Here is a 14,942-nt window from a genome sequence, read left to right on the forward strand (position 1 = left end):
AGCAGAAGCATACCCCCCTCAAAATTGAGAGACTGGCCACTCCCAGCTCAAGTATGGCACCGTGTGCAAACGGGGATTTGGCCCTTGTCACTTTCACTGGCAATTTCATTCCAACTTAAGTTCCTGGAAAATTACCATTGAAATGGTGCAGTCCTGTTAAACCTCTTCAGTTAGGTTCAGAACTACCTTGGTGTATGTTGCCTGATAGACGACGTGTTTGAGCAAGGTGTTGCTGGCAAGGACAGTAAATTTTGCTAATTCTTCAGTAGGTGATGGCGTTCTTCTACAATCACTACACTCCATGGGTGATAGCTAGAATGTTGTCAAGGCTTTGACTATCTAACAATGAAGAAAAGATCAGGATCCAAATCAGGACTGTATGTGACTTAGAACATACAGGTCGTGTTCCAAATTCAAATATTGTTATTCTACTAGATAGAAGAGATCACTGATTTGAGAGGTGAGATTGAAGACCCATTAGTGAGTTGTACAGTGCATATCATTTGGAAAGTACTTTTGTCTGTCACTGTCATTTGGTGTGGGAGAGAGTGAATGTGAAAATTAATGAATTAGGTACCAGTCTACCAGGTTATTTGTCCTGGAGGTCATCTTTTTGAGTGCCCTTGCACTCACCTTGGTACAGGCAAGTATTAGAGATGATGGTAACTGCAGATGCTGGAGAATCCAAGATAATAAAGTATGAAGCTGGATGAACACAGCAGGCCAAGCAGCATCTCAGGAGCACAAGTATTCATGACTTTTGCCTTGACAGCTGGACATGCTTTGGGGAGTCAGGAATTGAGTCATTTGGTACAGAATTCCCAGCTGCTGACCTGCTCTTGTGACCCACAATATTTTTGTAGTTGGTCTAGTTGTTTCTGATTAGTTGTGACTTATTGTGTATAATGTTTATACTATTCACGTGAGATTGTCAGATACTTTCTTAATGGAAATAGTGGTTGCCTATGTCACAAAAATGTTACTTGCCACCTTGTATGAAAGCAAAACATCTTTGCCCAGTTCAAGGATTGCACTCATAAGAGGAGGACAAAGGAAGTATTTCAAAGACTCCTCAAGGCTTCCCTCAAGCCATGCTACAGTTTGGTTGGCTCTGGAAAAACTAACGATCAGTAAATTTGTCCAATCTGCAGCCTCTAATTTCACACTACCTTCAGCTTTCTGCCCTTTCTTAAACTACACACACAGCCCATTGTGGATATGTCTTAATCAACCTGTTTAAGAATGTTCTTGCACACCTCTGGAGCAAGAGCAACTTGAACAGGTCTCCTGGCTCAAAGATATGGACACTGCTACTGCATCACAACAGCTCTCCAGAGCTAATTGTAAATATTTCCTCATCACTGTTCAAAGATGTTATTGCAAGAATCCATTGTGATATACTATCTTTGATCTTTCCACCTTTTGCAGAAGAACAGGCAGTTTCATCCCCAATAGCAATTTCAACAGTCATGGCATATCCAGGAAATCTAATTATGACCTCCACGTCAGCCTTTCCATTTTTACTTTGATTTATTGGAGTATCTCTCAAATGCAAGTTTTGTAAAGTTAATCATTTTGTCACAACTGATATCCAGATTCTGAAATCCACAAGGATGGATCTTAAATGCTGGTATGGACTTGTTCAACTAATGACTTGTTTTATGTACTGTGTTTTCATTTATATGCACATATTTATCTAATTCCATACTTTTTAATTTGAAGCTTTAATATGCTTCCTTTGAAGTTGGGCAATGTCTTCTTTCTACTCAGTTTTTTTTTCAAAGAATAGTTTTGTCCCTAAACCAAGCATTGAAAAAGGACTTAAAAAAACATCAGGTACTATCTTGTAACCTGGAAATGAAAATTTTCTGACCTTAGACTTTAATGAAATGTCAAGTCGCTGTAGTCTTGCCAGACTCTCGGGCTCGCTCTCTTGAGAGATGACGTGGTGGATTAACCTGAGGGTCTCGATGATTCAGGCAAAGGGAAGTTGAAAAGTATTTTTCTTCATGATAACCTCAGTTGGTGTGGGAATTGAACCCATGCTGTTGGCATCACTGCATTACAAACCGGGTCTCCAGCCAATTGAGCTATACTAGGTTGTCACTATGACTGGGAGAAGTTAGAAAATTGGCTAAGTGTCTGCAGATATGCAGCTGCTGGGTGAAGGGGAGTAGGCCAAGGCAGCATTACCCCATTAAAGTTTACATGTGAAAAACTTCATGCTTTCTGTTCACTCGGGTGTATGTGTGAGGAGGAGGTTCTGCTTCATCAAGGGAACCAAAACACAACTGTTGCTTTGGCACCAGGATGCAGTCATTCGTACCTGTGGCTCTATTTTCACATGTCAGAGTTATTCCAGCTGTGAGGAATTTCCATGATATTGATCTGGCTACAATGAAGGAATGCCAATGAAGTCAGTTAGGTATCTGATGCCAAGAGGAGTTTGGAGGTGATGGTCTTCCCATGCTGTGTTTGTCCTTCTGGGTAACTAAAGTTGTCAGTTTGAAAGATGTTGTCAACAAGCATTGGCTGATTGCTGAGATATGAATGTATTGTAAAGAAGGAAAGATTTATTTTTTTCCTAAATGTTTTTCTTTGTGCTTATTGTAAAAGACAACAAATAAGACGTGAAGAAGCTCTCATTGTGAGGTTTATTAGTTCTCTGTGGTACTAACAGGGACAGATATATTTTAGGTAAAAGGTAATAATTTGTAGTTCCCAGTTTTTCTTTGTTTTATGAGAAGGTAGTGCTCAAGAGTGGAACTAGCTGGGTAGCTCTTCTGGGAGCCAGTATGAACACGATGGATTGAATGTCGCCTTTTGTACTGTAAAATTCTAATTCTAACCAAAATGGTCAATTCTTGCAGAGACCTTACAGATGCTTTCCACTGCTGTTCCATTCAGACTTCATTAGCAAAGCATCTTGGCTTGCGATAACGGCAATATTTGAATCACTAAAAGCAATTTCATGGATCATCAACTGGCCATTGTCATGGTTAAAGTTACCTTCTGCTACCAATATTTATTGGCTGAATTTGTTGGCAGGCAGATGACGTAGGGAAGTCATGGGTAGAAAATGGCAGGTTTGTAAAACATAATGGAACTAATTAAGGTCCAAAACTTGATTGAACTTAATTAAAATTGGTGGTAGTTTTAGGATTTCTTTCCATAGCAAATGGTATTATGGTAATGCATTTTCAGTTACATGTTAATTTCTTTTGTCTTCAGGCTCTGTTGAAGGTTCAGGGAAGATAATTCAACGTTTTCCACAAAAAGACTGGGATGATGCACCTTTTCCACAGGGAATAGAATTGGTAAGTACATAAGCTCATTCATTTCCTGACTAGTCTTTAAACTTTTTTCTTTTTACAATCTGCAGCCTGCATGCGGCTAATGTGTTCTAGCTGTGTTGGAATGTAAATAATATTTTGATGAAGGATACTGTGCACTGGAGTTTTGATTTGATCTGCGAATGTAAGCATTGTTTAATATAATAGTAAAAGTTGTTGATTACAAAATTTTGTCCCTGCTTTCATTGGAACCAATATTTTAAAAATGCACCACAATGATCTACTGAATCTAGTCCAAGACCGTCACCCTGCCTACTACAATCATTTATAGGATGCTCCTCATGACTCCACTTGGCATCTTAGAGATCATGAAATAAATAGCGAAACTATGAATTCCATATTGTTATTTTCTGTCATAACGAGAATATAATAGTAATCGATGATCTAATTATCATTCAGGATAGAGTGTACAAATCTTCGTGCAGATGTGGACTGGTTGGATCCAAGTGCTTGTTTTCATGCTGTATAACCCTAGGTGAATAGGGTTAGAGATTATAAATATGGTCAAAGGATAAAACTATGGGTTCTATTTGAATGCATGGAACATTTACCACAAACCATTGAATTGACTTAAAATAATTTTTTATGGTCTGGTGGTCTTGCAAATTGGCTGCAAGATGACAAAGACGAGGACCTGAATATTCAAGGATATATGGTATTTAGGAACAATGGGAAGCTAGAAAAATGCAGAAGTGTAACCCTAACTAATTAAGTTTGATATTGGTAGAATACAGAGATGTCCTCAACTCTAAAGATAAAAATCATTGTAGGTAGAGATGAGAAATAATGAAAGTACTGTGTTGCTTGTGGGACTGGTACATAGATCCCACAATAGTAACTGCACAAAAGTGGGGTATAAAGGAAGAAATAATGGGGACTTGAGAAAAGAATGCCAGTTATTATCGGCAGTTCAATTTGCGTATGGTTTGGATGGATCAGATTGTTCAGCTTGCTCTTGCCACTGAGTCAGTAAGTTTTCACGGTAGGAGTGGCATGCTGTAGAGCCAACCAGAAAGCAGAGTGCATTAGATTTGGTGGTGTGTATTGAGACAAGATCCCTTAACTGTGAAGGTGCCCCTGGGAAGCTGAGATAATATGATTGAATATTATTTTCAGTTTGAGGGAGAGAAGAGTGAATATAATTTCTGAGCTAAACTAAGGGTAATTTTGAGGGCATGAAGACAACTGACAAAAGTGAATGAGGAAAATAAGTAATGGAATAGGTCAGCAGAGATGCAGTGTTACAGGTTAAAGGAGATATATCAATCCTCAGAAAATGTACATTCTAGTCGCGGGGGTGGAGAAAGGGACTCCCAAGGCACAATGTATCATATATAACTAACTGAAGAAATTAGAGATGGTATCAAATAGAAAGCATAAAAGAGACACTTTTGGGTTGGCATGATATGACGAGTGGAGTTCACTGGGCTGAATTAAGTGACTTTTTGGACTTTAAGGAATTAGCCTACAACATGATTTTGATAGAAACCTGTACAGCGTATCCTTATTTAAAATTGGGATTGCATTTAAAAAAACAGCTTCAGTTGCAGGACACGGACACATTAGTGCCAAATCTAGAAGCACAATTTGTGGCTTCACTGATGATGTAACTTAGATGATGTCACTTAGATGATGTCAGAAGGGACACAATTATTTGAGAATTGGCCAGGAAGAGCACTTTAAATGAGGAGACAGCGCATTTAAAATAGCTAATTTTAAGTCAAAAAGTGCTCGGTGATGACCTAGTGGTGTTGTCTCTGGGCTAGTAACAAATTGGTAATGTTCTGAGAATCCCGGTTTGACTTCCACCATGGCAAATGTTGGAATTTGAATTGAATAAAAATCTGGAATTAGAAGTCAAATGACGATTATGGAACATCATTGATTAGAATAAAAACATACCAGTTCATTATTGCCCTTTTTAAGGAATGAAACTGCCTTTGTTGCCTGGCCTGGTGTGGTCACAAGTGACTCCAGAAACACTGTGATGTGGTTGACTGTCAACTGCGTGGAAATGGCCAAGAAAATCATTCAGTTGTAACAATTATCAGAAAGGAGCAAGGAATGAAACTGGATACAGGCTACTAGACTAGGTGGGATTGAGGTTCACAAGAAAGCGGTATTAGAAATCCTTCAGAGGGTGAAGATAGATAAGTCCCCTGGGCCGGATGGAATTTATCCTCGGATCCTCTGGGAGCCAGCGGGGAGATTGCCGAGCCTTTGGCATTGATCTTTAACTCTTCATTGTCTATAGGAATAGTGCCAGATGACTGGAGGATAGCAAGTGTGGTTCCCCTGTTCAAGAAGGGGAGTAGAGACAACCCTGGTAATTATAGACCAGTGAACCTTACCTTAGTTGTTGGTAAAGTGTTGGAAAAGGTTATAAGGGATAGGATTTATAATCATCTAGAAAAGAATAAATTGATTAGGGATAGTCAGCACGGTTTTGTGAAGGGAAAGTCGTGCCTCACAAACCTTATTAAGTTCTTTGAGAAGGTGACCAAACAGGTAGATGAGAGTAAACCAGTCGATGTGGTGTATATGGATTTCAGCAAGGCGTTCGATAAGGTTCCCCACAATAGGCGTACAAAATGCGGAGGAATGGAATTGTGGGAGATATAGCGGTTTGGATCGGAAATTGGCTTGCTGAAAGAAGACAGAGGGTGGTAGTTGATGGGAAATGCTCATCCTGGAGACGAGTTAGTAGTGGAGTACCGCAAGGGTCGGTGTTGGGTCCACTGCTGTTTGTCATTTTTATAAATGACCTGGATGAGGGCGTAGAAGGATGGGTTAGTAAATTTGCAGATGACACTAAGGTCGGTGGAGTTGTGGATAGTGACGAAAGATGCTGTAGGTTGCAGAGAGACATAGATAAGCTGCAGAGCTGGGCTGAGAGGTGGCAAATGGAGTTTAATACAGACAAGTGTGAGGTGATGCACTTTGGTAGGAGTAACCGGAAGGCAAAGTACAGGGCTAATGGTAAGATTCTTAGTAGTGTAGATGAGCAGAGAGATCTCGGTGTCCATGTACACAGATCCTTGAAAGTTGCCACCCAGGTTGACAGGGCTGTTAAGAAGGCATACAGTGTTTTAGCTTTTATTAATAGAGGAATCGAGTTCTGGAACCAAGAGGTTATGGTGAAGCTGTACAAAACTCTGGTGCAGCCGCACTTGGAGTATTTTGTGCAGTTCTGGTCACCGCATTATAAGAAGGATGTGGAAGCTTTGGAAAGGGTGCTGAGGAGATTTACTTGGATGTTGCCTGGTATGGAGGGAAGGTCTTACGAGGAAAGGCTGAGGGACTTGAGGCTGTTTTCGTTAGAGAGAAGAAGGTTGAGAGGTGACTTAATTGAAACATATAAAATAATCAGAGGGTTAGATAGGGTGGATAGGGAGGACCTTTTTCCTAGGATGGTGACGGCGAGCACGAGGGGGCACAGCTTTAAATTGAGGGGTGAAAGATATAGGACAGATGTCAGAGGTAGTTTCTTTACTCAGAGAGTAGTAAGGGAATGGAATGCTTTGCCTGCAACGGTAATAGATTCGCCAACTTTAGGTACATTTAAGTCGTCATTGGATAAGCATATGGACGTACATGGAATAGTGTAGGTTAGATGGGCTTGAGATCGTTATGACAGGTTGGCACAACATCGAGGGCCGAAGGGCCTGTATTGTGCTTTTATGTTCTGTGTTCTATGGACAGACCATCTGACATTGACTAAGGTATCGGACATGGCTACAGCAAATACAGCTCTATTGACCCTGTGAAGCCTTCCCTCCTATAACCTGGGGTGAGCACCAAAATTGGGAGACCTGCCTCACACTTTAGGAACAGCCTGATGTAGTTAGACTCGTGAAATCATGCCTTGCACACAAAATCACCAACATTCCTGGGTATGTCCTGTCCTCGCAACAGGACAGACCAAGTAGGAGTGGTGGCTCAGTACTTGACAGTTAAATAGGAGCTTCTGTTGGGGTCCTTAACATTTACGACAAGTACCACAAAGTCTCATGGCATCAGGTTAGATATAGGAAAGGAACCCTCCTGCTGTTCTGCACGTCTTTGGACTGTGGGCCGAAACCAGAGCACCCGGAGGAAACCCACGCAGACGTGGTGAGAATGTGCAAACTCCACACAGACAGTCACCCGAGGGTGGCATCGAATCCAGGTTGCTGGTGCTGTGAGGCAGCAGTGCTAACCACTGCATCACCATGCTGCTCTATTTATTATTTATAATCATGCAATTTTACAAGAGTCACAGAATATGAATAGAAATGTTAAAGGAACACTGTAGCTAAAATATCTTTGAAAATAATAAGGTGCCAAAATGTTATGAACCATTCCTTAATCTTTTAATTTAATCTTTTACAATTTTAACATGGGTGCGCCTCTGCACTCACTACCACAATGGATAAACAATCCATCTGAAATAAGGAAGATGAAGAATATGTCATATTAGATCAAATAAATTCCTCTGCAACACATAGGCATTGAGACATTCCCACTCAGGTAGAAAAGCATGATTTGCAGCAATCTAATGAGTAGTGGTTTTGGCACCACTTGCCTGTCAAATAAATTGGTGCTGGAAGGAGCTTTACACAGTGTCTGCAAGTATCATACGCATTCACATTTCAATGTCAGGCAAGCATTCTTGATATAATTAATAGCTGTAATTGGACTGTTTGTTCACCAATTAGCAAATGAAGGTTTTCTTTGATGGAAGTAAGGGGAAGTTGGTGGTGGTCATGGCAGCATTCCATGGAGTAAACTGAATTATTCAAGAACATACCAAAGCAAAAACTTAATGCTTAACTTCAAAGTATTCAAATTTAAATGTTATGCACTGAATAGATTGTTATTTTCCAGTTATTGTCATACTTTAAAAAATCTTTTGGAATTGCCACATGTTCAATAACTACAGCCTAGTTAGACACTAAGTGACTGTATAACATTATATATTGTATAATTATGTCCAATTTGGTAAGCACACTTTGATAAATATGTGAAGATTCTGAAGATGCACAGGCGATTCAGTGTAATGGTTTTGTTGGTGGTGATGGTGTTGGGGGAGGGGTGGATGTGGGAGCAGAGAGGTGTTGGTTACAAAGTTGGAAACTGAGGTTGTTCTCCTTGGAACAAAGAAGACTTGACTGAGGTGTACAAAATTCTGACAGGCTTAGATAGAGTAGATAAACTGTCTCCATTTGCTAATTGCACAAAGACTAGGACGTGCAGATTTAAGAGTTTGGGTAAGGGAATGCGAGGAACAACTAACAGCAAGTGGTAATGGCCTGGAACTTGCTGTGCACTGGGGTAGTGGAAGCAAAACAGATTAATAAATCCGAAGGGAAATTGCCCAGGACCATCAGAAACTACAGAAGGTCATGTGCACAGCCCAGGCCATCATGGAAGCCAAACTTCCGTCCATGGACTCCATTTACGTGGCTTGCTGCTGTGGACAGGCTGCCATCATCAATGGCCCATCACACTCTGGTAATGATCTCCTACGACCCTCTCCATCAGTTAGAAGATACAGAAGCCTGAACAAACGCACCATTAGGATCAGAAACAGCTTCTTCCCAACAGTTATTAGACTGATGAATGGACTCACGAGCCTCAAGTAATGATTGATCTTGCTAACGTGATCACATCTAGCGCACTGCCTGTGCAGTGTGACTTGTGCCTCTGTCTAGGTCATTTTGAACTGCACGTTCTTGCTTACTATGATCTGTCAGTCCAGCTCATAAACAAAGCTTTTCATTGTACTTCAGCACACATGACAATAAATCAAACTGGAAGGGCATTTGAAGAAAGTAAACTCGGAGCTACTGGAACTGTATTGATGGTGTGGGACTGACAAGATTGCGGTTTGGGGAGCCATCATGTTCAGGATGCCTAGATTAGGTGGGTTGCAGGGGAATGGGTCTGGGTGGGATGGTGTGAGGTTCAGTGTCGACTTGTTGGGTCGAAGGGCCTGTTTCCACACTGTAGGAATTCTGTGATTCTCTGACTTCTCCCTCCCATTGCTGCCCCAGATGATGAATCAATGCTGTTCCATGTGGAACAGCATTTGGTCACTAGGATGAGCACAGAGTGGCTTGGCAGCACTACTCCTGTCTGGCTTGGTTGAATGCCTCAAGATGTGTCTGTTATACTGGTTCTGTGGAAGTTAGCTTCACATGTTGAGGAAGGAGAGATCACATCTAGAGTGAGAGAAAACCCAAGTGAATATGTAGTTGAGGGAATTTGGAAGCCATATGGGAAAAGATACTGCTTTTTTTTTTGGCTGAAAGATTTTATTTTTAGCTGAACGTCTTAAAGCTCAGGGTCAGGGGCTCAGAACAAAAATGAGATCACAGGTAAACCATAAGTTCATTGGTTGGGGATTGCTACTAATTTGACTATCAAAAATAGGTTGTTTTCGATTGAAGACAAATAGGGAAAACATTCATGGGTTATAAAATAAAAGACCAGTGTGAAATTCTTAAAAAAAAAATCGAATTAAGAACCAAGTAATTGAGAAGATTTGTAGCTCAGGTTGAGGTTCTGGATGTGAGTTTGCTCGCTGAGCTGGAAGGTTAGTTTTTCAGACGTTTCGTCACCATTCTAGGTAACATCATCAGTGAGCCTCTGACGAAGCGCTGGTGTTATGTCCCGCTTTCTATTTATCTGGTTAGGTTTCCTTGGGTTGGTGATGTCAGATAAATAGAAAGCGGGACATAACACCAGCGCTTTGTCGGAGGCTCACTGATGATGTTACCTAGAATGGTGACGAAACGTGTGAAAACTAACCTTCCAGCTCAGCGAGCAAACTCACATCCAGAACCAAGTAATTAAAATAGAGATGACAGACAGGCGAAATGTTGTACCTGCACGATGTGGGAGCTGAGGACCCCATTGTCGGTCATAATGGCCGCATCTGTAGCAAGTATGCTTGAGGACCTCCAGCTCAGAGTTGATGAGCTGGAATCTAAGCTTTGAACACTTTGACTCATCAGGGAGGGAGAGAGTTACCTGGACTTTGTTTTGGAAAGAAATCACATTACTTAGATTAGCTACCTTGAAATTGGTCAGTGATCAGGGACTGCCAGTGAGGCAATAGAGGGCTACGCGAGGTAGTACTGAAGGAGCCTTGGCCTTGAGCTTGTCTAACAGGTTTGAGATTCTTGCTTCCTGTGAATGTTTTCCTATTTGTCTTCAGTTGGAAAGCAACCTATTATTGATGGTCAAATTAGTAGCTATCGTCAACCAATGAACTTATGGTTTACCTGTGATGTCACTTTTTTGTTCTGAGCCCCTGACCCTGGGCTTTAGATCATTCACTTGAATGTTGCTAAGTTTGCTGATGGTACAAAGACTGGTGGAGGGACAGGTAATAGTGAGGAAGTGGGGAGGCTACACAAGGTTTTGTACAGGCTAGGAAAGTGGGAAAAGAAGTGGCAGATGGAATACAACATGGGAAAGTATGATGTAATGCACTTCAGAAGGAAGAATCGAGGTATAGACTATTTTCTAAATAGGGCAAGGGTCTGGAAGTCTGAAGAACAAACGGACTTCGGAGTTCCAGTTCAGGATTCTCTGAAAGTAAACATGGAGGTTCAACTGACAGTCAGGAAGCCAAATGCAATGTTTGCATGAGTTTCAAGAGGACTAGAATACAAGAGCAGAGTTGTGCTGAGGCTGTATAATGCTCTGGTCAGACCATGTTTAGAATATTGTGAGCAGTTTGGGCTCTTTACCTCAGGAAAGATGTGCTGTTGTTTGAATGGATGCAGAGAAGATTTACAAGGATAATCCCAGAGATGACAGGCTTGTCATGTGATGGATATTTATGGATTCTAGATCTGTACTCGCAGTTTAGAAGAATGAGGGGGAATCTGATTAAAATTTAAGAGGACACTGAATGGCCTGGATAGAGTGGACTTTAAGTGGATGTTTTCATAAAACGGAGTGACTCGGACTGGAAGGCACAGCCTCATAGTGAAGGGAAAACCCTCTGGCTGAAGAAATTTCTCCTCCTTTCAGTTCTAATGTGTGGAGCTCATTGCTGCAGAGGGCTGTGGAGGCCAAGTCTTTGAGTTCATTTAAGACAGAGAAAGGATCTTGATTTGATATCATTGTAATCTGTAACCTCCTGGTCCAGCATATCCCTCACTCTACCATCCTGATCAAGTTAGGTGTCAACAGTTGTTCAGTGGTAAGTGCAGGAGGGCATGTCAGAAGAGGAACCAGACACAATTAAAAATGAGATGTCAAACAGGTTGAGCTACAAAACACAAGCTGCAAGTTATAGATAGTGAAGTGATCCCACAAACCAAAGATCAGATGCACGTCTAGCCACATCTATTCATGAAGGTGGTGGACAACTAACTAACTCACTGGCATAGGTGGTTCCACAAATATTCTCCCCTTCAATAATGCAGAAGATAAGGCTGAAGCATTTCCACTGACATACCTGGCAGATGGTGGGAAAACCTCAACATTTTATTCAAACCAGCACTTTTAATACCCATGCCAGTTTTTGAGGAAGCATTTAGTGAGATGTTAGTAAAGTGTGTAGGACCATGATCAAAAATGAAAGTGACATCATAATAGTAAAGATCCTATGAATAGGAGAACCTAGTTCCCAGAGGCCATTTCTTTCAAAACAATTCAGCTGAAGTAGTGGTGGGAAAATTAGCTCAATTTACTCATTAAGTTATCAGTACAAATAGTTAAACCCAATGTTCCAATTTTGTCTTAAACTTTTTCTCAATGTAATGCATAATGTGGGTATAAAATAGTTGAACTCCATAGCCTAATATCCACAAACATTTAGAGATACCATCAGACTCTTGATGATAATTGAAGCATATTGTGATGGATATCTTCATAATTGGGACAAAAGGCTGGATTTTCTATTATTTACTACCAGATTATTTATGTGAATCTACTGATCAGTCTATGGTCATGAGATAAGGAGTCCATTAAAAATGATCAGGAGAAGATTCTAGGGCAGAAAAATGAATCTGATATGTTAACCTATACATCTCTGCTGGAAGGATGCTTAGGAGCAGGCAGAGAAGCACAGATTGTTTATAAACTTAACAAGAAGAGACCATTTAAAAGCTTGGTGAGGTGAATTATCTGGTAGATACTGAGAAAACTGTGTTGAAACATATTAATATGATACAATACCACAATAGAGGGGAAGGTGAGAGGGGCAAGTATGTGAAGTGGTAAAGAATAGTGGAAGATGTAGTAGACAGTGAAAGTGAGGTAAAAGGAGACAGACAGTTCTCGAAATGAATCTTCCATCCAGTTAGCCAAACCTGAAATGCTAAACATTTTTTTACCTGCAGGAAAGACAACAGGATCTACTGAGATTACTTATTGAGTTCAAGGAAATCTGTAGAGATAACCAGGGTGTACAAGTTTCAGCCACACGTTGTGGATGTGGGGTAATCTATACCAACAGAACAACATCCATATCATTTTGCATCGAGGACCACAAGCTGTGGTTAAAATAGAGATTTATTATATATATGGCAATTGCTTGGTTGGACCTACTCAAAACTTTTGCAGTTCACCATTGTGTTAGTTCCTAGACCTGACGGGCCAGTAAGATTCTGTACAGGTTACAGGAAGGCCAGTGCAGTGATGAAAATCAATTTGTATCCAATTCCTCAGGGTTGTTTTGATAGGGTTGTAGTGTGTCATTGCTTACTAAAATGGATTTATTGAAAGGATATACTGGCAGGTTTCATTGATATCAAGAACAATGGAGATATCAGCTTTTGTTTCCAAAGAGGTTACATTGAATCATTCATTCAGGTTTAAAAATTCTGTTTACTTTCCTTCAGACTTATGAACCAAGTTATAACTGCTGTTCCTAATTGTGCGGTTTACTTGGAAAGTGTAAACAACACCACTTATGGAGTACATGTGAAACAGTTGGAAGCCTTAAAACATAAAGATTCCTTCTCTTGCTGGGAAGGATAACATGATTGAACAGTCAAGAATGTAACAATATGGGATTAAGAGTGTAACAAGAAGCTGTGTAGATTTTGTATAATGGATGGATGAAAATGAATAATGTCTGACTAGATTTGAGATTTTGTTGTAAACATTTTCTGGGTACATTCTATTTGGGAATGATGTTTTGTGTTTCAAGTGGGGTGGCATGTTGCAATGCATAGCTATATCGAAGTACTCTGGGGAAAAATTGGAAAATATGGAGCAAATTGGACATCTTTTTGATTATGAGTGACGACAAAAGGTTAATGTGTGCTACAAATCAGCTGTTTACAGAAAAAACTTTGGGTAAAACACCTAATCAAAGCTTTCAAGGAGATAAGAGTCAGGGTTTGTTTTCTTAATTACTAATAAATGTGATTTTTGAAAAGTCTAGCGAACCTCTTTCTAAACAGTTGCTTGGCCAAGTTTTTGGGGCAGAAGTTCAGTTTTACAGGTCTTGAAAAAGGAAGATACCCAAGAAGCTGCAAGTTTCTCTTCTGAAACACTTCTCTATAGAGGTTCCTGGGAATCTGATGGAGTTTTCAATTGCTGATAATTCTGAATACCTTGTGGAATCCAAAAAAACTGGACTTTAGTCATATACAAAAGACTCCAAAGCATAGAGGTTCTACTATCAGCCCACCGACTTTTCTAATCATCTTTTTCAGAATTGTTATTGCTCACCTCTGGACCAGACTTGAACCCATACCTCCCAGCCCAGGGGTAGTGACACGACACTGCACCACAAGAGGCATCAGTCAGTCTGTGGGGGTGTGCTGTTTGCCATCTGACTTTGGCAGGAAATTCAACAGATAAGAGGAGCCCTTACTTCATTCTTTTGGTTCCAGTCCCTTGACCCTGAGAATCGTAGAAGCCTTACAGTGCAGGAAGTGGCCATTTGGCCCATTTGAGTCTGCACTCCTCAGAAAAGCATCCCATCCAGACCTCCCCCACCTCTGTAACTCCACATTTACCATGGCTAATCCATTTAGCTTGCATATCCTGGGCACTGGGGAAATTTAGCATGTGCAATCCACCGAACCAGCATATCTTTTGGACTATGGGAGGAAACCAGAGCACTTGGAGCAAATCCACCCAGACGGGAGGAGAACGTGCAAACTCTGCTCAGTCAGTCACCGAAGGCTGGAATTGAACCAGCGTCACCTAGCGTGTCAGGCTGCAATGTTAACCTCTGTGCCGTTGTTCTGCTCCTAATAAGGTTTTGCTTTGCACTTTTTGTAAAAAAAAGTAATCTCTGCATCTTGTACTTTTTGTGTTCTGTGACTGTTTTTGGGATTAAGCGGAAATGGATTTAATTATGGAGTGTAACCCAGATGTTAACCAGCATTTGCCGCTTGGTTCAAAAATAAGTTTTCTTTCTAATAAGTGGAGTTTTGCGATCATCAAAGAATGCTAATGAAAACTTCTCTCTTTCTGGATAGTAGTACAAAAGAGAAATAAATTGGCTGTTTTGGTAATTGACTCAACACGTTTATGCTACTAGTGTGAATGATTGATAGCAGGGCTTAACTGTTGGTGCATGTGTTCTGTTATTACTGGACTCATTTTATGTTCTCTGACAACAGTTTTGTG

General features: G+C 40.6%; 1 protein-coding gene across 5 annotated transcripts in view; it reads left to right on the forward strand.

The window, feature by feature from the left end:
• Positions 1-14,942, forward strand: part of sbf2 (SET binding factor 2) — a 609,277-nt gene that overhangs the window by 79,326 nt on the left and 515,009 nt on the right. For all 5 annotated transcript variants that reach the window (XR_009446846.1, XR_009446845.1, XR_009446847.1 and 2 more), the window contains exon 2: positions 3,232-3,317. Coding sequence is in view for 2 of the 5 variants with exons in the window: in XM_059652034.1 (XP_059508017.1) it covers positions 3,232-3,317 (86 nt within the window). In the remaining 3 variants the exon portion in view is untranslated. The remainder of the gene's footprint in view (positions 1-3,231; positions 3,318-14,942) is intronic.

This window comes from Stegostoma tigrinum, chromosome 17, assembly GCF_030684315.1.
Source record: "Stegostoma tigrinum isolate sSteTig4 chromosome 17, sSteTig4.hap1, whole genome shotgun sequence".
Classification (NCBI taxonomy): domain Eukaryota; kingdom Metazoa; phylum Chordata; class Chondrichthyes; order Orectolobiformes; family Stegostomatidae; genus Stegostoma; species Stegostoma tigrinum.